General features: G+C 54.6%; 1 protein-coding gene across 5 annotated transcripts in view; it reads left to right on the top strand.

Annotated features, from left to right (window-relative positions):
* Positions 1-24,558, top strand: part of TBCD (tubulin folding cofactor D) — a 180,341-nt gene that overhangs the window by 137,351 nt on the left and 18,432 nt on the right. For all 5 annotated transcript variants that reach the window (XM_089318508.1, XM_002723042.6, XM_089318509.1 and 2 more), the window contains 5 exons: positions 3,929-4,002; positions 4,862-4,979; positions 6,217-6,277; positions 8,054-8,076; positions 18,470-18,501. In XM_089318508.1, the coding sequence (XP_089174634.1) occupies positions 3,929-4,002; positions 4,862-4,979; positions 6,217-6,277; positions 8,054-8,076; positions 18,470-18,501 (308 nt within the window). The remainder of the gene's footprint in view (positions 1-3,928; positions 4,003-4,861; positions 4,980-6,216; positions 6,278-8,053; positions 8,077-18,469; positions 18,502-24,558) is intronic.

The raw sequence follows: 24,558 nt of genomic DNA, 5'->3' as shown, positions 1-24,558 counted from the left end.
CAGAAGTGGAACAGCTGGGATTTGAACTGGCATCCATTTGGGATGCTGGCACTGCAGGCAGCAGCTTTACCCGTGAGGCCACAGCACAGGCCCCATGTCTGTATCTTGTAACTGGAGAGTTGAGGCCATTAACATTCAAGGTGACTGTTGATAAGTAACTGGCCCTGCCATTTTCCCATTAGTAGTCCTATCGTTTACTTTGGATTTCCTTTGTATGTTTACTGGGAGATTTTCTGCCTTTACCTTCCTTCACAGTGATGACCATGTTTATCCTTAAGCATCTTCTGTCAGGCTGGGTGAGTGGTGACAAATTCTTTCGATTTCTGTTTGTTAGGGAACATCTTTATTTCACCTTCGTTCATAAATGAGAGCTTTGCAGGGCACAGTATTCTGGGTTGACAGTTTTTTTCTCTTAAGACTTGGAATACATCTTGCCATTCTCTCCTAGTCTATAGGGTTTCTGATAAGTCAGTTGTGAGTAATTGGAGATTCTCTGAAAGTAATCTGGCATTTCTTCGTGCACATGTTAGAATCTTTATGTTTTACTGTGGAGAGTTTGACTACAATGTGTTGTGGTGAGGATCTTTTCTGGTCATGTCTATTAGGAGGTCTGTGTGCTTCCTGTACTTGGACATCCCATTCTTTCTCCAAATTAGGGAAGTTTTCTGTAATTATTCCCCCCAAAATGGGTTTCTAGTGCATTTTCTCTTTCCGCACCTTCAGGAACTCCTGAGGCCTGTATGCTGGTCATATGGTAGTGTCCCGTAGATCTCCAGCACTGTTTTATTTCTATATTTTGTTTGGATTTCTCTTTAAAATCTCAATTTCATGAGAAAATTTTCTTTCATGTCATGTACACATTTCTTTAGTTTGTGGGTTTGTGTCTGATTGCTTCTACATAATCCTACAATCAATTTTTTGAATTCCATTTCTGGCATTTCTTCGATCTCTTCATTTCACAGTCTAGTATTGAAGTGTTGTTGTGTTCCTTTAGGGGTATCGTGTTGTCTTCCTTATTGTTTCTTGAATTGCTGCACTTATTTTTAGGTGTTTGTGGTGATACTTGTTGGTTTTTCCCCACTGTGATGGCTTTATCTTTGAGCCATGCCTCTGGGACTTAGTGCAGTGTCTGCTCTTTCACTGAATACCCTGAGGTCTGCCGGCTGTGGCAGGGAGCTCTGATCGTGCTCCAGGGTGAGGGGAGTGTCCAAGGTGACTCCAAGTTGGGCACGGTAAATCTCTTTCTTTTTTCTTTTATCAGAGGGGCAGTTTGTTTAGCTCTGTTAGCATAGTCTCACGCTCTCCTTCTCTCCTCAAAGGAGACCAGTGCCTGGGCGCTAGCCCCAGGGGGTACAGTTTTCATACATGTTGCCACCAGAACCCCACAAAGAGTCTGTGCAGTCCTTGGTGCGAGCATGGATCCTGCAGCAGTGACCCTCACCAGGCAGTCAGGGAGCCCCGAGCATGTGGAGCCGCCTGCAGTGCCTGCCCAGAGTCCCAGCCACGTTCCGTGTCCTCACATGCAGCCCCAGTGTCTGCGTAGGCCCCAGTACACAAGGCTCCCGCAGTCAGGAGCCCCCAGCCAGACTCAGGCATCTCTTCTTGGGCTGGTTGCTAGGCACGGACACAGGCTGGTGCAGTTGTTACATATGTCCCAAACGGTGCCCGGCCTCTCTCAATGCTGGGTGGTCAGGGAGGGAGGAATGTGCCCCCTGTATTTCCCTCTATGTTAGCAGGTACACTGTCCCCTGCAGGGCTCCAAGCCAGACTCCCGCCAGGCTCTTCCCACTGCTTTATTCTCAGCGGCGTGGGCGGCTGCAGTCTGGTCGCACCTCACTCCAAGGCCGGTGCTGAGGCTCTCGCTGCTGGGTCCTGAGCTGTGCACGTCCACACCCTCCACGTAGGCCCACTGTGTCCCTCTAATTTGCGTGGAGTTTCCTCTGCCATGTTCCTACTAACTCTTCCCTGAGACTGCTCTCTCCACCTTTTTTTTTTATTTATTTATTTATTTATTTATTTATTTATTTATTTATTATTATTTTTGACAGGCAGAGTGGACAGTGAGAGAGAGAGAGAAAGGTCTTCCTTTTCCATTGGTTCACCCCACAATGGCCGCTGTGGCCGGCACACTGTGCTGATCTGAAGCCAGGAGCCAGGTGCTTCTCCTGGTCTCCCTTGCGGGTGCAGGGCCCAAGCACTTGTCCTTCCTCCACTGCACTCCCGGGCCACAGCAGAGAGCTGGACAGGAAGAGGAGCGACCGGGACAGAATCTGGCGCCCCAACCGGGACTAGAACCCGGTGTGCCGGCTCCGCAGGCGGAGGATTAGCCTATTAAGCCATGGCACCGGCCTCTCCACCTTTTTTAAACTATCTTCCCCTAGACTAGAGCAGTGAGCTCCCTCCCTATTCCGCCATCTTGACTCTCAAAATATTTTTAAAGAAAGAAAGCTCCTGCTCCAGGTGACACGGGGGAAGGTGTGTGTCGAAGCCTAAGAGCGCTCGGCAGCCTTGGGACGCTTTGCTGTTGCAACAAGCAGTTCTTCACGTGCTCCTGGTGAAATGGCTTCTTGGAATTGAACAGTTTATGTTGTGCTTGGTGGCGGTGGTGGTACTAGTGCAGTGCCTTCCTTTGTTGTTATGTTTTGAAAGACAGAGAGAGAGAGAGAGATCATTCATCGCTGGCATATTCCCCAAATGGCCGCAACGACCAAGGCTGGGCTAGGCTGAAGCCAGGAGCCAGGGGCTTCTTGCAGGTCTCCCATGTGGGTGCAGGGGCCCATCTTCCACTACTTTCCCAGGCGCATTAGCTGGGAGATGGATCATAAAGGAGCAGCCAGGACTTGAACCAGTGCCCATATAGAATGTGGGCATTGCAGGCAGTGTCTTTACCTGTTATGCTATAGTGCTGACTCCTCTTTTGAAAGTGCTTGTTTATTTTTATTTAGTTGGAAGGCAGAATGACAGAGAAGAAGAGACAGAGCTTAATCTCCCACCTGCGGGTTCACTCCCCAAACGGCCACAATAGCGAGGCCTGGGCCAGGCCAGTCAGAAGCCAGGAACTCCATCGAGGTCTGCCATGTGGGTCAAAGGTTCCCTGCTGTATGGGTATGTGTTAGCAGGAAGCTGGGATCAGAGGCAGCGCAGCTGGGACTTGAGCCAGGCACTCTGCTGTGGGGTGTAGCTATCCCAAGCAGTGGCGTAGCCTGCTGTGTATGTCACTTGCTCCTACTGCCACTGTTTCTGATTAACGTGTGTGCATGGTGTTGGCACACAGACATCAGCTGCCTTGAGGAGTGTTCTGTTTACTGTTGGAAATAGACACCTGAGCAGGTCACGAGACCCCGAGGACCGTCGGGCCCAGGGCTGGGGCAGTGGCACTCCTGGACGGGATCAGCTGTGTTTCTTTCCAGTGCTGTAGGCTTGGAGGTTCTGATAATGAAATTAAGATCCTGCCTTGAGTGTTTCCTTAACGCCCCATCACAGCTCTGTGTCCTTACAGACTCCCTAGTGATTGCTCTTGATCTGGTGCTGCTGGCTGGAGGAGCTGGGGCCCGGGCTCTCAGGTACTGTCCAGTGAGCCCATCCTGCACCTCCGTGGAGCCCAGGCAGGAGCCGCAGGCCAGGAGGGCCTCAGGGCCTTTTCTGCCCGTGTCCCACTGTTGGGTGTTTTCAGCTTTCCAGCAAACGCCACGTGTATGTCAGGCTGAGCCGGGGGGTGAGTGCAGGTGTCATCGAGCCGACCACACCGGGCAGGTGTTCGGTGATCCCCTTCGCCATGTGGCACCCGGGAGAAAGGGCAGACATGTCCTGTTTTCGTCATGGGTCCTGAGAAGTGGCCAGCTGAGACTGATGCCATCTATGAATTGATGACTGCCGGACTCATCAACGTAAAGGATTTGACCCTTTTTGCTGTAACCCCTCCCCCCAGGGTCATCAGAGAGCTGTCAGCGAAGGCACTGCACAACCTGGCCCCACGAGCACCCGAGTACTGCGCCACTCACGGTAGGTGCGCCCCAGCCATCCTGCAGGCACACGTGTGACCACACGTACAGACCCAGGCATGCATGTGCATACTCAGCGCCTGCTGTATGCGGGACAGAGGGGTGTGTGTGTGTGTGTGTGTGTGTGCGTGTGTCTGCCTGCTGAAAACAATGTTTTGTCTCCCTCTTGCTGGGAAGTGTTGGATGAATTGGCCATGGGTTTACCCAGGGGGTGTGTGTATGCGTGTGCCTGTGTATGTAAGCATGTGTGTACATGTGTATATATGTGCACGTGACCGTATGTACACGTATATGTTCATGTGAACGTGTGCATTGCATGTGAGCATGTGTACACACGTGTGTATGAGCACGTGGACATGTGTGTGCACGTGAGCGTGTGTGCATGCGTGTGTGTGTGTGTGTACTGGGAGCCTCTAGGCTGTGTGTAAGTGCCAGCATCTGGGCAGAGTCTGTAGGCCTCATCACGAAAATGTGAAAATGGCGACGCCCGTCAGAATGCCCGCCAAGCTCCGGTGGCACCTGGTTTCCAGGCCGCTCATCTTGCTCGCATCTGGGAATGTCTGGACGGAGGATTCTGTCTGCCTCCATGTGGAGCCTGCTTCGGAGCAGAGCAGCAAGGTCTCGTCTGGTAGCCTCATTCTGGTTCAAGTGAAACCTGAGTCGTGCCCGTGTTTGCCACTTAGAATAAGTCAGGACCCTACTTGGCAGTGGGGAAAACACACACGCCTCGAACCTTGCTTTTCTGTGTTGTCCAGAGCCATCCAGGCGCGGCTTTTGGTCTCGGGGGGGTTGTGTTTTCTGAGTGACTGGAGACCCCACAAGCCCCTTTCCACCTGCCTTCCCGGCCCTGTCTCCCACAGTTCTCCCCCGGCTGCTGTCCATGACGCTGAGCCCGGATCTGCACAGCCGGCATGGGGCGATCCTCGCCTGCGCGGAGCTTACCCACGCGTTGCACAAGCTCGCGGTGCAGCAGGGCAGGTAGGCCTCGGCGTGAGAAGGCTGTTGTGCTGGGAAAGCCTCCCCTCGTGCCCACCCTGTAATTACAGTGATCGCAGGTTTGGGGCCATCTCGGCGGTTTTAATTTTTGTTTATTTGTACGGGTGTTGCGGTCTCTATGTTCCCAAAGATTTATTTGTTAAGTGGCAAATGGGCCTCTGTCCTGGTGAGTCACATCCGAGGGTGGACCACCCACCTCTGCTTGCAAGGACCTTAACGTGGCCCGGGCCCAGCGGCGCCCCCTGGTTCCTGAGGCAGTGAGCTGGGCTGTCAGACGCTGTGGGCTGCCCACAGGCTCGCGTCGTCTGTCCCTGCAGCAGCAGCGTTTCCTGGTGTGCGCAGATAGCAGGGAGGAGGTACCCACTGCTGGGCTTCTCACCTTGGTGTTTGTGAAGTGAAACATCACACACACGGTTTCCTGATCCTTAGCCTCCAGTCTGAGAAAAACTGCTGAGGTGGTTCCCTAACCATGGGGATAGCACCGCGTTGGCTTGGCCCCACCTCACTGGCCTGGCCAGCCCTGAGGAAGGTCTGGTTGCAGAGCCCCTCGTGTCCCCATTCCCGGAGCACAGCTGCACAACCAGAGGTCACCCTGCACCTTTGTGTGGGGTGAGACGGTATCTGTGGGCCAAGCCCAAACCTGGCACCGCTGTCGTCCACTGTGAGAAAAGGCAGATGGAGGTGTGCGTGTGCGCGTGAGCGTGTGTGTGTTGGAGGGGGCTGGGCAGGAGCTTCCAGAACCACCTTCCAGTGGGATTGCGCAGGGCATGTTCCCTCCCTGAGCAGTAGTGACAGGTATGGGGTGTTGTCTGCCAGGGAATCGTGTTGAGGTCCTGTGCCCTGAGTTTGGGGGCTGTTCACAAAGGCTCCTCTGCCTAGTACAGGAGGCTCGGTCCCAGCCTGTGCACACAGACTGGGCCTAGTGGGTCACCCTTCTCCATTGGGAACGGCGGGAGCCCTGCTGGCTGTGCTTTTCTGAGGAGCCAGGTGAGCCCTTAAGCAGAGATGAGCAGGAAGTTGCTGGGGCCAGAGCATTGCGAGTGCTTCCTTCCACTCATTCCCTGTGACTCTGCGTCTTTATGTAAAATCAGAAGTGAGGATACACCCTGGGGGATGCAGGGACAGCCGGAGCCGGAGCATCTTCCTGCACCTGCGTGCTCTGTGGCGTGCCATGGGGTCTCAGTCCCGCTGACCTCAGTGCTATGTTCTGTTCCTGCAGGCCCCTCACGGACTGTCTGGATGAGAAGGCTGTGCAGGGTCTGAAGCAGATTCACCAGCAGGTCTGTGTGGGGCCCGTCTCAGCCCCGGGGCTGCTGTACAACCTCCTGTCCTGGGTGCAGTAGGGTGACCAGGCGTGACCACGCTGGGAGCACAGTCCCTCTTTGACATCACCCTGTGACCAGCCACTGTGGGTCCTTCTAGGGCAGGAGGTGGGGACAGACTTCTCGTGTGGCCACAGTGTGCTTGTGCACACAGTGGGGGTTTCAGATGAGCTAGGCTGGGCACCCAGAACTGTAGCAGGGTCTTTGGGTTCTAGCTCTGCATGTCAGGCTGGGATGCTGCGTCTCCTGAAAGTAAATCCAGAATTTTGTGTGGACATTTCATGCAGAAGGGAGATTATGCATTTTTCTGGGTTTTTCAGTTGTCAAGGGCTTCTGGACTCAGAAGAGGTAAAATCTAACTGTGTCTCTTAGCATTGTAGGATCATATAAAAATCATGAGGAATGAAATGGTTTTGCTTTTTGTTATTCAAAATAGATTTATATTTTTTTTTAAAAAAAAGATTTTATTTATTTGAGAGGTAGAGTTACAGACAGTGAGAGGGAGAGACAGAGAGAGGTCTTCCAGCTGCTGGTTCACTTCCCCAGATGGCTGCAACGGCTGGAGCTGGGCCGATCCGAAGCCAGGAGCCAGGAGCTTCCTCCAGGTCTTTCCACATGGGTGCAGGGGCCCAAGCACTTGGGCCATCTTCTCCTGCTTTCCCGGGCCACAGCAGAGAGCTGGATTGGAAGAGGCATAGCCGGGACTAGAACCGGTGCCCATAGGGATGGCGGTGCCACAGGCAGAGGGTTAACCTGTGCCACAGCACTGGTCACTATATATTCTATTTTAAAGATTTATGTATTTGAAAGGCAGAGTTACAAAGAGAGAGAGAGATTTTCCATTTACTGCTTCACTACCCAAATGGCTGCAGTGAGCAGGGCTGTGTCAGGCTAAAGCCAGGAGCTTCTTCCAGGTCTTCCATGTTGTTGGCAGGGGCCTAATCACTTGAGCCTTCTGGTGCCTTAGCAGGGAGCTGGATCGGAAGTGGAGCAGCTGAGACTTGAACCGACACCCATATGAGGTGCCGGCATCACAGGCAGTGGCTTTACCCACTGTGCTACAATGCTGGCCCCAAGAGTTTCATATTATTTAAAATTTCCTTTTTTTGTAATAATTTATCATTTTGATCTTGGACTTTAGTTGGTTTGCTTACATTTTTCACATGTGATAGTGCAGGCTGTGACTGTGCACATGTTTGGGCCTCAGTTTCTGTAAAACATGGGTAGTCATAGAACCTTCTTTGAGATTTTGTAAGAATTGCAAATTGCGTTGAAAGGATTGAGTAGAATTGTTGGCCAAGTGTGGACACTGAGTAAATTTTAGCCGTGACAGTAATGGGGATATTTCCTGTGGAGAAAATGCAACAGCAGCGTCCTGTCTGGCACGGTCAGTTTTCTGCCGTGAACTGTCTCGGGGATGTTTGAGAGTCAGACCCTGGGGCCAGAGCACGGCTTAGTCCTTCCCACGCCACCATGGCCACCCTCGCGCTCTCCGCCTCTTTCCCTTCCCAGGGCAGTGCACGTGGCCGGGAGGCTGAGATGGTTACTGAGGCGTCGATGGGGCCACAGCAGAGGGTGGGAGGCCTTGTCCTCGGCCGTGCGGTTGGCCCAGCGCCTAGAGAGCCTTGATCCGCCTCCAGGCCTTATTCGTGTTTGGATTCTTGTTAATGTTGAATATGTGCTGGTGTTTGCAAGCCCAGATTATTCAAATAACTCTCCGTTCTTTACTTTCAGCTTCACGAGCGTCAGCTGTACAGGTAAGCCTCTCAAAAGCTAAGTTTTTATGGTTTATGTCTTTTTTTAGTCTTACTTATTATTTGAAATGCAGAGTGACAGAAGTCAGCCTGTTCATTCCCCAGATGCCCACAGCAGCTGGGCTCGGGTTGCTGAAGCCAGAAACAGCAGCTCCATGCAGGTCTCCCACGTGGGTGGCAGGGATGCAGCACTTGCTGCCTCCCTGGCTGCTTTAGCAGGAAGCTGGATTTGAAGAGGAGCAGTCAGGACTTGAAGCTGGATTTGAAGAGGAGCAGTCAGGACTTGAGCCAGGCACCCTGATACAGGACAGGCATCCCAAGTGGATGCTCAACTGGCTGTACCACAATGCTGCACCTACATTTAGTGTCTTAAGAAAAAAATCATATTGCCAGGAAGAGTCTGGGCGGTGTGCTCTGTGTCCATCTTTCTGAAGAGGAGTAGCTATTACTCAGTATCCAAGGGCATGAAGGTCGTAGCCCCGGGGTTTGAGGTGTTGTGGGGCTCACTTCACGTGTGATGGTGTTTGCCCACGTGTGCTTTGCTGGGCTGGCTCTTTGTCCCAGGTACAGCCCCCACCCACCAGGATGCAGTGCAGGGAGTCCCTGGGAAGTTGCTCCTGCCTTTTGCCTTTGGTCCCTCCCAGACCCCTGGCTCATGGCACCCTGAGTCGCCTTCATTGCTGTGGTCTTTCGTTTTCTACCATTTCATGCAGATGGACTCAGCACCGAGCCTTTGGGCTGGTTTCTTTCTTGGGGCAAGCTGTTTGAAGGTTCACTTTGATACTTGGCTCCTCCAGTCCATGGACAATTTGGGGTGACACCGAGCCTCTCTGTGTGCTACTTGAGCTCCCCGTGTGGTCTTGGCAGAGCGGCTGCTCTGAGCCCTGGCTCAGGAAAAGCTTCGTGCCTGTCTTGTTGCCAGCACAGCTCCTCCTGAGTTCTGGGTACAGCTGTTTGTCAGCCTTTGTAGTTTGACGGAAGTGACTCCTCAGTGTGTCTTGTGTGGGACGGTGAGCATCGTGTTGTTTGCTGAAGGCCTTTTTGATCTTTTTTAGCTGCCCTGTCTGGGGCCTGGGTGGCCTTGCAGTTGCCAGCGCACAGCCCTGTGCTTCCGTCGACAGCGAGGTTAGAGCTGGAAGTTGCTCTTCGTCTGTCTCTTCCCTGCTGGTTTCCCAGCCTCTCCTCTGGACTCTGGCCCAGCGACAGGAGAGGGTGGGTCTCTGGGTCCCTGGCTTCACTGTGGCCACAGGGAAGGCCCCAGATGCTGCCCACAGAGCAGAGACCTGTGTCCCGCCTCCAACTACTGTCTACTCGCTCTGGTTAGGTGAAGGGCATTTCTGGTTTGCATTTCCTCAGGGAAGGTGTCACCTGAGCTCCCACCTGTAGGTCTCTGTCCCCATGTGTGTGCCGTGGTTCTTCTAGACCTAGGTAGACAAGAAGATGGCTCTGCCTGCTGGTGCTTGGGATTCATGGGTGGTTTCCCATGGGCCATGATGCTTACCTGACACTGGGTGTGAGGGTAACATTGGGACCCCATGTGTCCTTGGAGTATTGTTTTCTTGTGAGGCCAAGTCCTCAGGACCACCTTGTGGTCCAGCGACTTCCTGTAGGGACTCAGCAAGGCCAGGACTTGCATGGTTGTGATGACAGTGAATGGGCTGGTCAGGGAAGAGGCCCACAGGGCAGTGACCCAGTGGACCAGCATGGGCCTCCTATGTCCTCTCCTGCTGAGTCATGCCAACAGCCCTCAGTTCTCCAGCTGCAGTTAAGAGGCCCGTGACTCACGTAGGAGGGGGGGCCTGGGTGTCAGTCCTGGCTCTGCTCCCAGTTTAGCCCCTGCTAATGCATAACCTCTCCAGCACACACATGGGCACTGCCTGCTGGGGAGCTCTCCTGGGTCTTGGTGTCCTGGGTTTTTATTGGTGTCGGTCACAGGCACGGCTGATCCCGCATGGCTGACCTCGGTCTCCAGCCCATCCAGGGCAGGGCTCATCCCATGTGGCCCAGGCTCTGCCCTAATCACGTTAGACGCATAGGTGAGAGAAAGACTTGTGTCAGGCAGAGCACTGGGCAAGCTTGGGGCTCTCTTAGGAGCCGGGCAGAGGGTCAGGTCTTTCCCCCTGGTGTGCTACGTGGAGGCTTCATGGCTGTGCAAGTTGTGTGAGGCAGGGCCTTGGGCATTTGAGGTTTTTTAAGGGGGTAGAGTGTTCCAGTCTGCAGGTCCTGTGAGAGGGTAGAATGTTGTGTGTGCAGGTTCTGTGAGAAGGTAGAATGTTGTGGTGTGTGAGTTCTGTGAGAAGGTAGAATGTTGTGGTGTTTGAGTTCTGTGAGAGGGTAGAATGTTGTGGTGTGTGGGTTCTGTGAGAGGGTAGAATGTTGTGGTGTGTGAGCTCTGTGAGAGGGTAGAATGTTGTGGTGTGTGAGTTCTGTGAGAGGGTAGAATGTTGTGGTGTGTGAGTTCTGTGAGAGGGTAGAATGTTGTGGTGTGCGGGTTCTGTGAGAGGGTAGAATGTTGTGGTGTGTGAGTTCTGTGAGGGTAGAATGTTGTGGTGTGTGAGTTCTGTGAGAGGGTAGAATGTTGTGGTGTGTGAGTTCTGTGAGAGGGTAGAATGTTGTGGTGTGCAGGTCTGTGAGAGGGTAGAATGTTGTGGTGTGCAGGTCTGTGAGAGGGTAGAATGTTGTGGTGTGCAGGTCTGTGAGAGGGTAGAATGTTGTGGTGTGCGGGTTCTGTGAGAGGGTAGAATGTTGTGGTGTGCAGGTCTGTGAGAGGGTAGAATGTTGTGGTGTGCAGGTCTGTGAGAGGGTAGAATGTTGTGGTGTGCGGGTTCTGTGAGAGGGTAGAATGTTGTGGTGTGTGAGTTCTGTGAGAGGGTAGAATGTTGTGGTGTGCAGGTCTGTGAGAGGGTAGAATGTTGTGGTGTGCGGGTTCTGTGAGAGGGTAGAATGTTGTGGTGTGTGAGTTCTGTGAGAGGGTAGAATGTTGTGGTGTGCGGGTTCTGTGAAAGGGTAGAATGTTGTGGTGTGCGGGTTCTGTGAGAGGGTAGAATGTTCTGGTGTGCAGGTCTGTGAGAGGGTAGAATGTTCTGGTGTGCAGGTCTGTGAGTGGGTAGAATGTTGTGGTGTGTGAGTTCTGTGAGAGGTAGAATATTGTGGTGTGCGGGTTCTGTGAGAGGGTAGAATGTTGTGGTGTGTGAGTTCTGTGAGAAGGTAGAATGTTGTGGTGTGCGGGTTCTGTGAGAGGGTAGAATGTTCTGGTGTGCAGGTTCTGTGAGAGGGTAGAATGTTGTGGTGTGCAGGTCTGTGAGAGGGTAGAATGTTGTGGTGTGCAGGTCTGTGAGAGGGTAGAATGTTCTGGTGTGTGAGTTCTGTGAGAGGGTAGAATGTTGTGGTGTGCGGGTTCTGTGAGAGGGTAGAATGTTCTGGTGTGCAGGTTCTGTTAGAGGGTAGAATGTTGTGGTGTGTGAGTTCTGTGAGAGGGTAGAATGTTGTGGTGTGTGAGTTCTGTGAGAAGGTAGAATGTTGTGGTGTGCGGGTTCTGTGAGAGGGTAGAATGTTCTGGTGTGCAGGTTCTGTGAGAGGGTAGAATGTTGTGGTGTGCGGGTTCTGTGAGAGGTTAGAATGTTCTGGTGTGCAGGTTCTGTGAGAGGGTAGAATGTTGTGGTGTGTGAGTTCTGTGAGAGGGTAGAATGTTGTGTGCAGGTCTGTGAGAGGGTAGAATGTTGTGGTGTGTGGGTTCTGTGAGTGGGTAGAATGTTGTGATGTGCGGGTTCTGTGAGAGGGTAGAATGTTGTGGTGTGCGGGTTCTGTGAGAGGGTAGAATGTTGTGGTGTGTGAGTTCTGTGAGAGGGTAGAATGTTGTGGTGTGTGAGTTCTGTGAGAGGGTAGAATGTTGTGGTGTGTGAGTTCTGTGAGAGGGTAGAATGTTGTGGTGTGTGGGTTCTGTGAGAGGGTAGAATGTTGTGGTGTGTGAGTTCTGTGAGAGGGTAGAATGTTGTGGTGTGTGGGTTCTGTGAGAGGGTAGAATGTTGTGGTGTGTGAGTTCTGTGAGAGGGTAGAATGTTGTGGTGTGTGAGTTCTGTGAGAGGGTAGAATGTTGTGGTGTGTGAGCTCTGTGAGAGGGTAGAATGTTGTGGTGTGCAGGTCTGTGAGAGGGTAGAATGTTGTGGTGTGCAGGTCTGTGAGAGGGTAGAATGTTGTGGTGTGCGGGTTCTGTGAGAGGGTAGAATGTTGTGGTGTGTGAGTTCTGTGAGAGGGTAGAATGTTGTGGTGTGCGGGTTCTGTGAGAGGGTAGAATGTTGTGGTGTGTGAGTTCTGTGAGAGGGTAGAATGTTGTGGTGTGCAGGTCTGTGAGAGGGTAGAATGTTGTGGTGTGTGGGTTCTGTGAGAGGGTAGAATGTTGTGGTGTGTGAGCTCTGTGAGAGGGTAGAATGTTGTGGTGTGCAGGTTCTGTGAGAGGGTAGAATGTTGTGGTGTGTGAGTTCTGTGAGAGGGTAGAATGTTGTGGTGTGCGGGTTCTGTGAGAGGGTAGAATGTTGTGGTGTGTGAGTTCTGTGAGAGGGTAGAATGTTGTGGTGTGCGGGTTCTGTGAAAGGGTAGAATGTTGTGGTGTGCGGGTTCTGTGAGAGGGTAGAATGTTCTGGTGTGCAGGTCTGTGAGAGGGTAGAATGTTGTGGTGTGTGAGTTCTGTGAGAGGTAGAATGTTGTGGTGTGCGGGTTCTGTGAGAGGGTAGAATGTTGTGGTGTGTGAGTTCTGTGAGAAGGTAGAATGTTGTGGTGTGCGGGTTCTGTGAGAGGGTAGAATGTTCTGGTGTGCAGGTTCTGTGAGAGGGTAGAATGTTGTGGTGTGCAGGTCTGTGAGAGGGTAGAATGTTCTGGTGTGTGAGTTCTGTGAGAGGGTAGAATGTTGTGATGTGCGGGTTCTGTGAGAGGGTAGAATGTTCTGGTGTGCAGGTTCTGTGAGAGGGTAGAATGTTGTGGTGTGTGAGTTCTGTGAGAGGGTAGAATGTTGTGGTGTGTGAGTTCTGTGAGAAGGTAGAATGTTGTGGTGTGCGGGTTCTGTGAGAGGGTAGAATGTTCTGGTGTGCAGGTTCTGTGAGAGGGTAGAATGTTGTGGTGTGCGGGTTCTGTGAGAGGGTAGAATGTTCTGGTGTGCAGGTTTTGTGAGAGGGTAGAATGTTGTGGTGTGTGAGTTCTGTGAGAGGGTAGAATGTTGTGATGTGCGGGTTCTGTGAGAGGGTAGAATGTTGTGGTGTGCGGGTTCTGTGAGAGGGTAGAATGTTCTGGTGTGCAGGTTTTGTGAGAGGGTAGAATGTTGTGGTGTGTGAGTTCTGTGAGAGGGTAGAATGTTGTGATGTGCGGGTTCTGTGAGAGGGTAGAATGTTGTGGTGTGTGAGTTCTGTGAGAGGGTAGAATGTTGTGGTGTGTGAGTTCTGTGAGAGGGTAGAATGTTGTGGTGTGTGAGTTCTGTGAGAGGGTAGAATGTTGTGGTGTGTGAGTTCTGTGAGAGGGTAGAATGTTGTGGTGTGTGAGCTCTGTGAGAGGGTAGAATGTTGTGGTGTGCAGGTCTGTGAGAGGGTAGAATGTTGTGGTGTGCAGGTCTGTGAGAGGGTAGAATGTTGTGGTGTGTGAGTTCTGTGAGAGGGTAGAATGTTGTGGTGTGTGAGTTCTGTGAGAGGGTAGAATGTTGTGGTGTGTGGGTTCTGTGAGAGGGTAGAATGTTGTGGTGTGTGAGTTCTGTGAGAGGGTAGAATGTTGTGGTGTGTGAGTTCTGTGAGAGGGTAGAATGTTGTGGTGTGTGAGTTCTGTGAGAGGGTAGAATGTTGTGGTGTGTGAGTTCTGTGAGAGGGTAGAATGTTGTGGTGTGTGAGTTCTGTGAGAGGGTAGAATGTTGTGGTGTGTGGGTTCTGTGAGAGGGTAGAATGTTGTGGTGTGTGGGTTCTGTGAGAGGGTAGAATGTTGTGGTGTGTGAGTTCTGTGAGAGGGTAGAATGTTGTGGTGTGTGGGTTCTGTGAGAGGGTAGAATGTTGTGGTGTGCGGGTTCTGTGAGAGGGTAGAATGTTGTGGTGTGCAGGTCTGTGAGAGGGTAGAATGTTGTGGTGTGTGAGTTCTGTGAGAGGGTAGAATGTTGTGGTGTGCGGGTTCTGTGAGAGGGTAGAATGTTCTGGTGTGCAGGTTCTGTGAGTGGGTAGAATGTTGTGGTTTGTGGGTTCTGTGAGGGGCGGAATGTTTTGGGGTTTCTGTGAGAGGTAGGATGTTGATTGTGCGAGATCTGTGAGAGGGTAGAACACTCTGTGCGCAGGTTCTATAAGAAGGTGAAATGTCTGGTACATATGAGTTCATATGAACATGAGTGCATGTGAGGCTGGATGGGGTCCTGTAAAACCCCAGGTCATCCACCTTGGCCTCGGTGCGTCCTGCCAGGAGCCTGGGGTCATGTTTCATGTTGGAGGTGACTGGGAGGTCCAGGGGCCCAGGCCAGGCTGCTGTCACCGGAAACACCCAAGTTCTCACCCTGAAGAGCAAAGGGGAGAGCGTGTTGTAGCGTCACTGCTCATGGCGACACAGCGACACCTGTGTCCTGCTCACCCGCGGGAGCCATGCAGACCAGAAGCCCAGGGTTCTTCATGTCAGAGCATCGCTGTGGGGTGTGCACAGGCGGACATGGGCACCCTGCCTGAGGCGTGTGTGTGAAGAGCTGTGCCTTTACCCCTGCCGGCCCTTCTCCCCGTGTCCCACGGCCCTGGAGGCCTGTTTGTCGCCTCCGAGAATGCAACAGTTGGCTAGAGGCCCCATGTCTTGGGAGTAGTGCCATTGGCCTTGTCCCTGGCTGAGGCAGCTTGTGTCTCTGGGAGCTTCTGTCCATCCCATGAGGCCTTGAGGGAGCCTGCCCAGGAGGTCCTGCAGCAAGGACTGATTTGTTGGAACCAAACTTGTGTCTGAAAAGTCTGAGCTAGGGAAATGAAGAGGAGCTGGCGCTGTGGCAAAGCCGGCAGAGCTGCCGCCTGCAGCGCCGGCATCCCATGTGGGCACCAGTTTGAGTCCTAGCTGCTCCACTTCCCATCCAGCTCCCTGCTAATGTGCCTGGGAAAGCAGTGGAGGATGGCGCTAGCCCTTGGGCCCCTGCAGTCATGTGGGAGACTCAGAAGAAGCTCCTGGCTTCTGCCTGGCACAGCCCCAGCTGTTGCGGCTATTCAGGGAGTGAACCAGTGGATGGAAGATCTCTCTGTCTCTCCCTCTCCCTCTTTCTAACTGCCTTTCAAATAAATAAATCTTTAACAAAAAAAGAAAAGAAAAGAGGAGCCAGTAGCCATGAGCCTGAAGGATACAAGCCCGCCCCGCTGGCGACTGACATTTGGCCGTGTGCTTGATCTCGGCTGGTCCCTCTCTTCATGTGTGTATCATCCGGTTTCCTTGACACGAGTGAGTTGTAGGCATCGGGATGTCTCCCCCGGTACTTGGGGCCGTGTCGCTGCCGAGCAGGCTGTTCTGTGTTGGCGTCACTGCTTGCTGGCGAGTGCAGCCGTGGCAGCGCGCTCATCCAGGCTCACGTCCAGACTCAGCTCCGCACGTGTTAGAGCTCAGTCGGCTCCAGGTGCCGCTGCCTCGGGAGACGCTCCACATCCAGTGTCTGTCGCCTGTTCCCTCCTGGCTGGGTGTGGGCGGAGCTTGGGGTCAGGCTGCCCCTTGCTGGGCTAAAGGGGCCACACCCTGTGGAAGATGTTCCTGGAGAGGCGGTCCCCTAGGTAGGGGCTGGGGGTGGATGTCCTGTGCGGCCTCTCCTTCCCTGCTTGGGTCCCTCCACTGGGGCTTCCAGTTGGTGGTCTAGTTCTCCTTTCTGTGCAAGCAGGGCTCACGCTCTGCCTTCTCTCTGTCCTACGTCTGTCCTGGAGACCCGTGAGCACTTGTCACGTCACCAGGTTGTGATTGTTAATGCCATTATCACTGTGGCTCAGGTGGTCCCTGTTTGATCTGCAGGAGGGCGTGGGAGCAGACCCCTGCCGTGCTGTGGGAGTCCCTTAGTTGTGAGCAATCCTTCCTGGCAAGCAGTTTCCTACTGTGTGTTCACAGCTGCTCCGGAACCCAGCCCTGGTTTGACCGAAAGATCCTCAGGGTTTTAGTGGCCTGAACATGGACTTCTAAAACAGAAAAAGTGTAAAGTTTTCGCAGAGCCTGCCTAGTGCAGCAGGGGAGACCTTTCTGTAAGAGACTGGGACGAAGCAGGGGCTCTCGGGCTCTCGGGGCCGTCTGCAGCCGTGCCAGCACTGTTCGTGGTGTGGTCCCAGGAAGGCTGGTGGCCCCCGCTGGGAGCACAGGGCCACTGGGCGGGCAGTGCCCCCAGCCTGCGCTGCTGCGGGTGCTGAACGAGAGTCTGTGTTCTCGCAGGCACATGCAATTCTGAATAACCTCATGGGTCAGACCAAGGCCAGCAGAGGGAGAGCTCAGAGGCTGTGGGGACTTCCAGGGGTTTCTTCACCGAGGTCTGTCCGTTGCACTCACAGGTCACTGTGATTCTTAATAGATGTTGGCAAATGGGAATGGGATGTGTCATTCTACTATTGCTGTCCCACAGGCTAATTTATTTGAAAGAATGATAGAGAGAGACCTTCCATCTGCTGGTTCATTCCCTGAATAGCCACATCAGCCAGGGCTTGGCCAGGCTGGAGCTGTGAGCCAGAGACCCCGTCTGGGTCTCCCACACGCATGACTTGGACCGTCCCGTGCTGCCTTCCCAGGGGCATTAACAGGGAGCTGGACAGAAGCAGACAGCTGGGACTTGGCCCAGCGCTGGTGTGGGATGCCGTGTCTGCAAGTGGCAGCTGAACTTGCTGTGCCACAACGCCAGCCCTTTAAAACTTTCTTTTTGAGGAATAATTCACATGCAGTAATGTTCACGAACAGCGTGATGGATATTGCCAGATGACCCTCCCACAAGGGAGCGCCCAGCCACCAGAAAGTGCCCCTTTGCTCTGAGGGTAACCTCAGCCCACCGGCGGCTCCTGTCTCTGGTTCTGCCTCCTTTGCTTCCACTCTTTCTAATCTGCTGCTCATTGAGTTTCATGCAATTTTTCTCTTCATACTTGTGGTTTAAAAATTTGTCTTGAAATTCTACATTGTGTCTTTTTTTATTATTATTAATATTTGACAGATAGAGTTAGACAGTGAGAGAGAGAGACAGAGAGAAAGGTCTTCCTTCCATTGGTTCACCCCCCAAATGGTTGCTACGGCCGGAGCTACACCGATCCGAAGCTGGGAGCCAGGTGCTTCTTCCTGGTCTCCCATGCGGGTGCAGGCGCCCAAGCACCTGGACCATCATCCACTGCCTTCCCGGGCCACCGCAGAGAGCTGGACTGGAAGAGGAGCAGCCGGGACTAGAACCCAGCACCCATATGGGATGCCGGTGCCGCAGGCGGAGGATTAGCCAAGTGAGCCACGGCGCCGGCCTACTTTGTCTTATGCCTCCTGTCTCCCCATCCTGTTCCCTTTCCTCTGCTGTTTTGGACGTACAGGGAACCTAACACCGTCTTGGTGACCGCAGTGTAGCCCATCATCCTTGGCGTTCCTGGGCCTGCTGTGGTTGGTTTTTCTTCTGTTTGTAGCCACATTTTCCTAATAACCCTCCTTGTGAGATGTGTAGCCTGGGATGGGATCTTGTCACCTTCTGTGTTTCTGGTCGGGATTGGTGAGACTGTGCAGGCCTGTGAGTCCAGAGCAGTGGCACCTGGGGATACCGAGGTGTTCCGTCCCTTTACCACATGCAGCCCAGTGCCAGCATGCGGGCGAGGGCGCCCAGAGCTGCCCTTTGGCTCCCCCTCCTCTGCCACTCCATCTCAGCCCCGTCGGCCTCACCCATCTCCCACCCTGACCTCTGCTGAGTGAGGCACTTCCCCCATTCTGCACCCAGGATCCCCAGCAGCTCTCCGGGCTGTCCATGGCCCCTCCCGCCTCCCTCACTCTCTCGTCCGCTTTGGAAAGAGTTCTCCTTTTGTCCAGTTTTCTAATTATTTACTCAGGAGGCAAATCCAGAGACTGTTACTCTGCTGGGTCAGAAGCAAGGGCTCATAGGTTGCTGTTTGTCTTCTCAGAGTTCCTCCGATCCCTGTGTATGGTTCCTGTGGTGGGCGTGGGCAGACAGGTGCACTGGTCTCCCCTGACTGTCATGGTGGCACATCCACCTCACCCCTTGGGGTTTGTGGCTGCACCTTGCTCTGCGCAGGGCAGCCGGGTGCTCCGTGTGGCCAGGGAGCCGAAGGCTGTCGAACATCGTTTTAGTAGCAAGCTAACATAATTAGCTGTATTTTTTGTTGCCTGAAGTTACATCTGCTGCTTGGTGAGGATAGTTCATATTCCATTACATGTGAAGCGATTTAACTCTGAGCGTTTCATTGATGTCTTTCAGGGGACTGGGAGGAGAGCTCATGAGACAAGCAGGTAGGTCTGAGTCCCTGCCGCTGGAGAGGAGAGACGGGGCCAGGCCCTCTGTGGACGTGCGTCCCAGGAGGCCCGAGGTTCCTCCTGCGGTAGTCCACCTCCCTCCGCCTGGCGCCACCCTGCTGCCCTGTGCCTGCTGCTGTGTGTCCCTACCTGCCTCCGTCCCAGCTGCTGTGGGGAGGCTGGTCTGGCCAGGAGAGTGCTGTGGCCTCTCACGACGGGGTGGTGTCTCCTCCCCGTGCGTCATTGAGCCTAAATGCAACTGTAGAGCAAAGGACCACTTAAAAATGTTCAGGAATGCAAGTGACACCAAAGCCCGCGAAACTCACCCTGCGAGGACTTCAGGTGCTCACTGGCTTGTCTGGGATTATTCCCCGGAGGGCCCAGTGGTCCTGGCCCCAGCTGCGTGAGACTTCCCCCTGGGTGGGCTGGCAGAGCTGGTGAGTGGGCTTGGGTGTGACGTGTGGCCACAGCACACCAGGCTTGGTGCGTGGTGGGTGCTGGTCTGCAGACCTGGACGGCAGCCACACGTGTGTCTGGGCTCCCTCTAGGGACTCAGCCTGGGTCCTTGCGGCTCCCAGCAGTGCACTGCCTGGAGGGACTGGGATGGAGCCTGCAGGGTTGCCAGCAGGGTCGTGGCACACAGATTTGTTTCTGCGCTGACGAGGCAGGGACCTTGCAGCTGTGGGGCAGTGTTCCCAAGATTGGAGCCCCTGGGAGTCCCAGGCATTCGTGAGTGCTGGGCCTGAGACATGGTGTCCTCTGTGGGGTGCTGACGCTGGAGAGGAGGGTGGGTGTGACTGGGGAGCAGGTGTCCCCAGGTGTGCAGAGGCTCTGAGGGAGGGTTGCAGCATCGTGCTGCATCTGCATTGCCCACATGGGACCTGCCTGGAGCTGAGAAGTCACGGGACCTAGGATCAGGTTGGAAGGCCCCGTTTGGGGCAGGTGTGTGGACTCTGAGCCATGTGCTGGGCTCCTCTGTCCCCAGGAGCTGGCTGGTGTTTGCCTGCTCAGAGGCAGGGGAGGGTGCCAGAGGCCATGCGTGTGGGTGCCCCATGACACCTGAGAGCCAAACCCCAGCACTGCCTGCACAGGTGCTTGTCAGGAAGGGAGGCACGCACCTGTGCAGCCATGCGAAGGCTGCAGCGGTGAGCGAGTGAGCTGTGGGGAAAGGTGTGCTAAGATTCCGGCTGTGGGTTCCCTGGGTTGTCAGATCCACTGTGCACAGAGCCAGGCCTGCCCTTGTGGAGCTCAGGAACTCATGGGCCAAGAGCCATCTTGGGGAGGGAAGCTGCCACACCCCAGGGACCAGGACGAGGCGCAGTGAGTTGCAGGCAGGTAGCCGTGAGCACAGTTGACGAAGCCCTGGCTGAGCTGAGGCCTGCGTGCTCTGGGGAACAGAGGCGCGGGTTCTAGGAGTGTGCAGCTGGGCTCCAGGGCTGTGTGCCCTGACGCCTGCAGCTGTCCTCGCGTGTCTGCTGAGGGCCCCTGTGCCTTCTGTGGCTGTCAGCTCAGGGTTCTGAAGGGCTTGTCCTGGAAGATGGGCCCTAGAAGCTCAAGCCCATCTCTGCCAGCTACAAGGCAGTGGTGAGATCTGCCCACTCACTCGGCCAAGAGTGGGTAGAGTGCTGTGCAGCGGACCCGGCCGCAGGTGGCAGAGGTGGGTGACCGAGGCGGCTTCTCTCCCTCCCTGGGGCCGTGGCCCTGCCCCAGGTCTCCTCCAGCCCGTGGTCTGAGCTGTCCCGGAGTTAGGCGTGTGGCTGGGTTGGGGGTGGGGTGCAGGAGCTTTCAGAAGGCCTGCTTGCTACTCCTCCCTGCCCTCAGGAGGGCAGCAGGCACGGGGCACTCCCCACAGTGCGTGGCCTGCCAAGGAGAGGGCGTCCTCTGCTCTTGCGGTGTTTGATGTGGGTTACAAACCATCTGAACAACTTGCTTGGGAGAGGTAGCTTCCCAAGTGCCTGCACAGCAGCCGGAGACCAGGCACTGACCGCAGGCCTCCCAGCTGGGTGGGAGGCGTCACTTCAGCCGTCCCTGCTGTCTCGAGGTCTGCGTGAGCGGGAGGCTGTGTCAGGAGCCGGAGCGGGGCGTGGACCCGGTGCTGTGACGTGGGGTGTGGGCACCTGTGCTGCTAGGCCGAAACACCAGCGCTGGTGTTGGCTGTTTCCTTGCCAATATGGGAGAGGCGGGAGCTTTCGCCTGGCAGGGGTGGGGAGCCCTGCCAGTCTGATGGGTTGCCCTCTGCCCTTGTCATGGTCCCTGAATTCCAGTGCCTGGGACAGCCCAGCACACTGTGGAATGGGTAGGGGTCCCTGTGCCGGTGCCACGTAGGAGGTGAGCCTTGCCCTTGTAAGGGGGGGCCCGCCCCGCCCAGCACCAGCTGCCCTCCCTCGAGCTCGGGCCCTGCCGCCCTGGTGTGAAATTGAAGTCATCCCAGCCTGAGCTGTGCGGGTTCATGTGGATCGCGCACGTACTTAGTTCGTCCTCTCTCCCTGTCTGTGCTTCTGGCTTCCCGGGCTGCAGGACAGGTGCTGTGTGGGGCGCCCTCCTTCCTGAGGGTGCCTCTGCTTGGTTGCCTCTGTCTGTCTGTCTGTCAGGCCTTCTCTCACCTTCTGAGTGGAGTCCCTCTCTGCGAAGTTCGCTGCCAGTCCGTTATTACTGTTGGATGATCTGTCCATTTTTTCTGGCTTCTGAAATTCGCCTGTCGCCAGTTTCATAACACACCTGGAGTGAGTTGTCTGACTTGCGTGCCTGCGGGCCGTGCATGTTAGCTGATCTGTGGGTTTTGCGGGTGTTTCGGCCACTTTGGGAAATTGGTTCTTTGCTGTTGTCTCTCACACGTTGCTCCTCGTCCTTCCAGTCCTGGGAGCTCAGTGCGTGGGGGAGGCGTGTCTTCCCGCCCCCTCTCTGGTGCAGTTTGGACATGCTCTTTATCTGTCTTCTGTCTGCAATTCTGCACTTCCAGAACTCTGCTTTTCTTCCTGGTTCCCAGCTCCTTGAACGTGTCAGTGAGGTATAAAATCTGTGTCCAGTGATGTCGCTAAGTGCCTGTGGCTCTTTCTGGAGGCCAGGGTCACCCCTCGTCCAGAGACCCTGGCCTTTGGGGCAGGCAGGTGGCCAGGTCCAGTGCCGGGCTGTGCTATGTCCTGTTTCAGTATTGGGAGGTTTGGTGCCAGGCCTCGGCCGACCTGTTTCTAGGGTGTGGTTCTTTGGGTCCCAGATCTGTGGAGGGGTTTGCCAGTTCTCTCTGGACCTCTTTCGCCCCACCGGCTGTGGGCCCTGGTGGGCAGCCTGACTGTCCCTGATGTCAGAATGCCTCTCCTGGAACTCGCGGGGGTCAGGGAGCAGTCACCTGTCAGCTCGCTGTGACCAGTAGCCCCTGTTCATTTTAACTTTGTGCAGCTTTTAAAAAATATTGTCTTAGCTCTAGAGGGTTGCTCTGAATTGCCTGTTTGTTGTCTTTTAAAGAAGTGTTGTATTTTGAAGTAATTACAGACTCATGAGAAGTCACAAAGTTGGCACTGGAACCGTGTGTGCTTCTCCTGTGGCACACAGGCACACAGTCGGAGCCCGAGCAGGACAGGCCTGACCCGGCGTCACTGGTTCTCGTCTGTGTGTGCCGTGGGCCTGTGTGTGTCTGCTCCTGGGCGGTCTCTGCCACATGCAGATTAGTGTAACCAGCACGCGTCTGCTCTGCTCTGCTCTGGGCTGCACCAGTCTGCTCTGTGCCTGTGACTTTGTCGTCTCCAGGTGTTAGGTGAGTGGAGTTAGAGCTTCTCCTGTCCCCGCCCCCCCAGGCGCCCCAGGTTGCTGTGTGTTCCCTCGTCTGGTGTTCCAGAGTGCCTTTACCATTTCACCCACTGAGCGACACTGGGCCTTGTCCAGCTTTGGCCGCTGGGACCGTGTGCACACTCTCCCTTTCTCTGAGGCAGATGCCCACGCTCCCTGCTTTGTGAGAGCCTCCCCAAGTGACTGCACATTCTGCCTTTCAGTGCACCCTTGCTAGCATCCCTGTTGTTGTTGTTGTTTACGTTTATTTATTGATTTGGAAGGCAGAGTGAGAGACAGAGCTCCTTTCCATGTTTCACTCCCCAAGTGCCCGCAACAGCAGCCTGAGTCAGGCTGAAATCAGGAGCCTGGAGCTCCCGTGGGTCTCCCATATGGGTGGCAGGGCCCCAAGTATTTGACTCATCACCTGCCGCATCGGGGGTGCACAGTAGCGGGAAGCCGGATTGGAAGTGGGGGAACCAGGACTCAAACCCAGGCCCTCTGACATGCGGTGTGGACATCCTTAGCATCTTCCTAATCACTGGGCCGCAGGCCCCTGTATCCGTTTTCTAATGTTAGTTTCCCTGATAACTACTGGAATTGAACGTATTTTCTTGGGCTAAAGATGTGTGTGTTTATTTATTTGTTTGACATGCAGAGTGACAGATAGAGAGCTCTTCCACCCGCTCCCTCACTTCCCAAATCGCCACAATGACCAGGGCTGAGCCAGGCCGAAGCCAGGAGCTGGGAACCTCAGCCAGGTCCCCGGCGTGGGTGCAGGGGCCCAAGCACCTGGGCCATCTTCCACTGTCTTCCCAGACACATGAGCAGGGAGCTGGATCAGAAGTGGAGCAGCTGGGACTGGAACCAGCGCCCATGTGGGATGCCAGCACTGCAAGCAGTGGCTTAACCCACTGTGCCGCAGTGCCAGCCCATGTATTTTTTTTTCTCTTTTAATTCAATAAAATGCATTCAGTGTTCACAAGCAGGGTGAACCCCCAAGAAAACGGCTTTTAAAAATTGTGAGGCCTTGGATTTCCCAGTCCTTAAAATGTGCCGTTCAACCTCTGTGTGCAGAACAGAATGGTTTCTTTCTTAGACCACACAGATAGAGCAATAGCACAGAACAGAAAATCCAGGACCCTAATGTAATGTCTGTGTGTGATTCAGCATGTGGCGAAGTGTGTCTGACACAGGTGAGGCCGCAGGGACACGGCCATCTCTGTACCCCACTGCGGCCCAAAAAAGCTTGTGATGGGATGAGGACTTACCACCAGCTTAAGTACATAAGGTGCAGATAACGTTGATACCTTAAAAAATCTTAACGTAGAGATTTTCAAGTCTGTACAAAAGTAAAGAGAAACGCCCCAGGAGCTCCGTTGGGGCTGTCCGCAGCCTCCCTGAGGGTCCTGGCTTACCTGAGGCGGAGACGGCCTAACCAGGTGTGGTTTGTGTTGTGGCTCTTGACGTGAGACCCCCTAACACAACCGGCAGTAGTTCCACAAGATGGAAACAAACCAGGAATTCGCTGTGCTTGTCCATGTGTAGGGGAATGTGTAGAGTCAGTCGACAAAGCGTAGATTTAGAGACGATGTGAAGACACAAAGACTTCCTAAAACTGCCAAGAAAAGGGGAGGGAGCTGTGGAGGATCGGCCTGCAGCCTGGCGCAGGTTCTGTGAGTGCCCGAGCTGGCGACAGAAAACGCTTCCCCCCTCAGCTTGGCCACGGTTAAGCAGGAGTGCCCCTGACCGGGGTGACGGCGGTCTCTCGTGGAGCACGAGTCACTCCCTGACTGAGAGAAACCTGGTGTAGAACTGGCTGCTGGAGGCCGAGGGGCCAGGAGACTCCGCTGAGTGGAACTCCGGGGCTGTGGACGGGAGGAAGCCTGGTCTGTCCGAGACTTCCTGTGCTGCAGGGCGGCCCCTCCAGCTGACTTCAGCTCCGCTCTAGAGACGAAACTGCACTCCAGCCCCAGGTCCTGCCTATTTGCTGCGTGACCAGCGGTCGACTGCTGGTCGACGTTCACGGGCATTGATGGGTGCTGGTGTGGGCAGGCCTCTGTGGCACACTCGGCGTGGGCACGGGCTGCCTCTGGCTCTTGCCCACTCTGAGGGGTCGCTGTTTCATGAGGAGTGGTCCTTGGTCCTCCAGTCCGATTCCCCCTCCCAACACACAAGGAGGTTGTTACCGGAAACTGCCGACCGAAGCTCAGGCGCGTCTGTTGGAGCGGTATGTCCACATGACACAGCCCGCCGCACCCACACTGCACCGCGCTGCAGTCTCGCAGGAGG

Source organism: Oryctolagus cuniculus, chromosome 17 (assembly GCF_051225735.1).
Source record: "Oryctolagus cuniculus isolate XC-2025 breed Fujian yellow rabbit chromosome 17, ASM5122573v1, whole genome shotgun sequence".
In the NCBI taxonomy this organism is placed as follows: domain Eukaryota; kingdom Metazoa; phylum Chordata; class Mammalia; order Lagomorpha; family Leporidae; genus Oryctolagus; species Oryctolagus cuniculus.
This window is presented reverse-complemented; position numbering and strand designations above follow the sequence as displayed.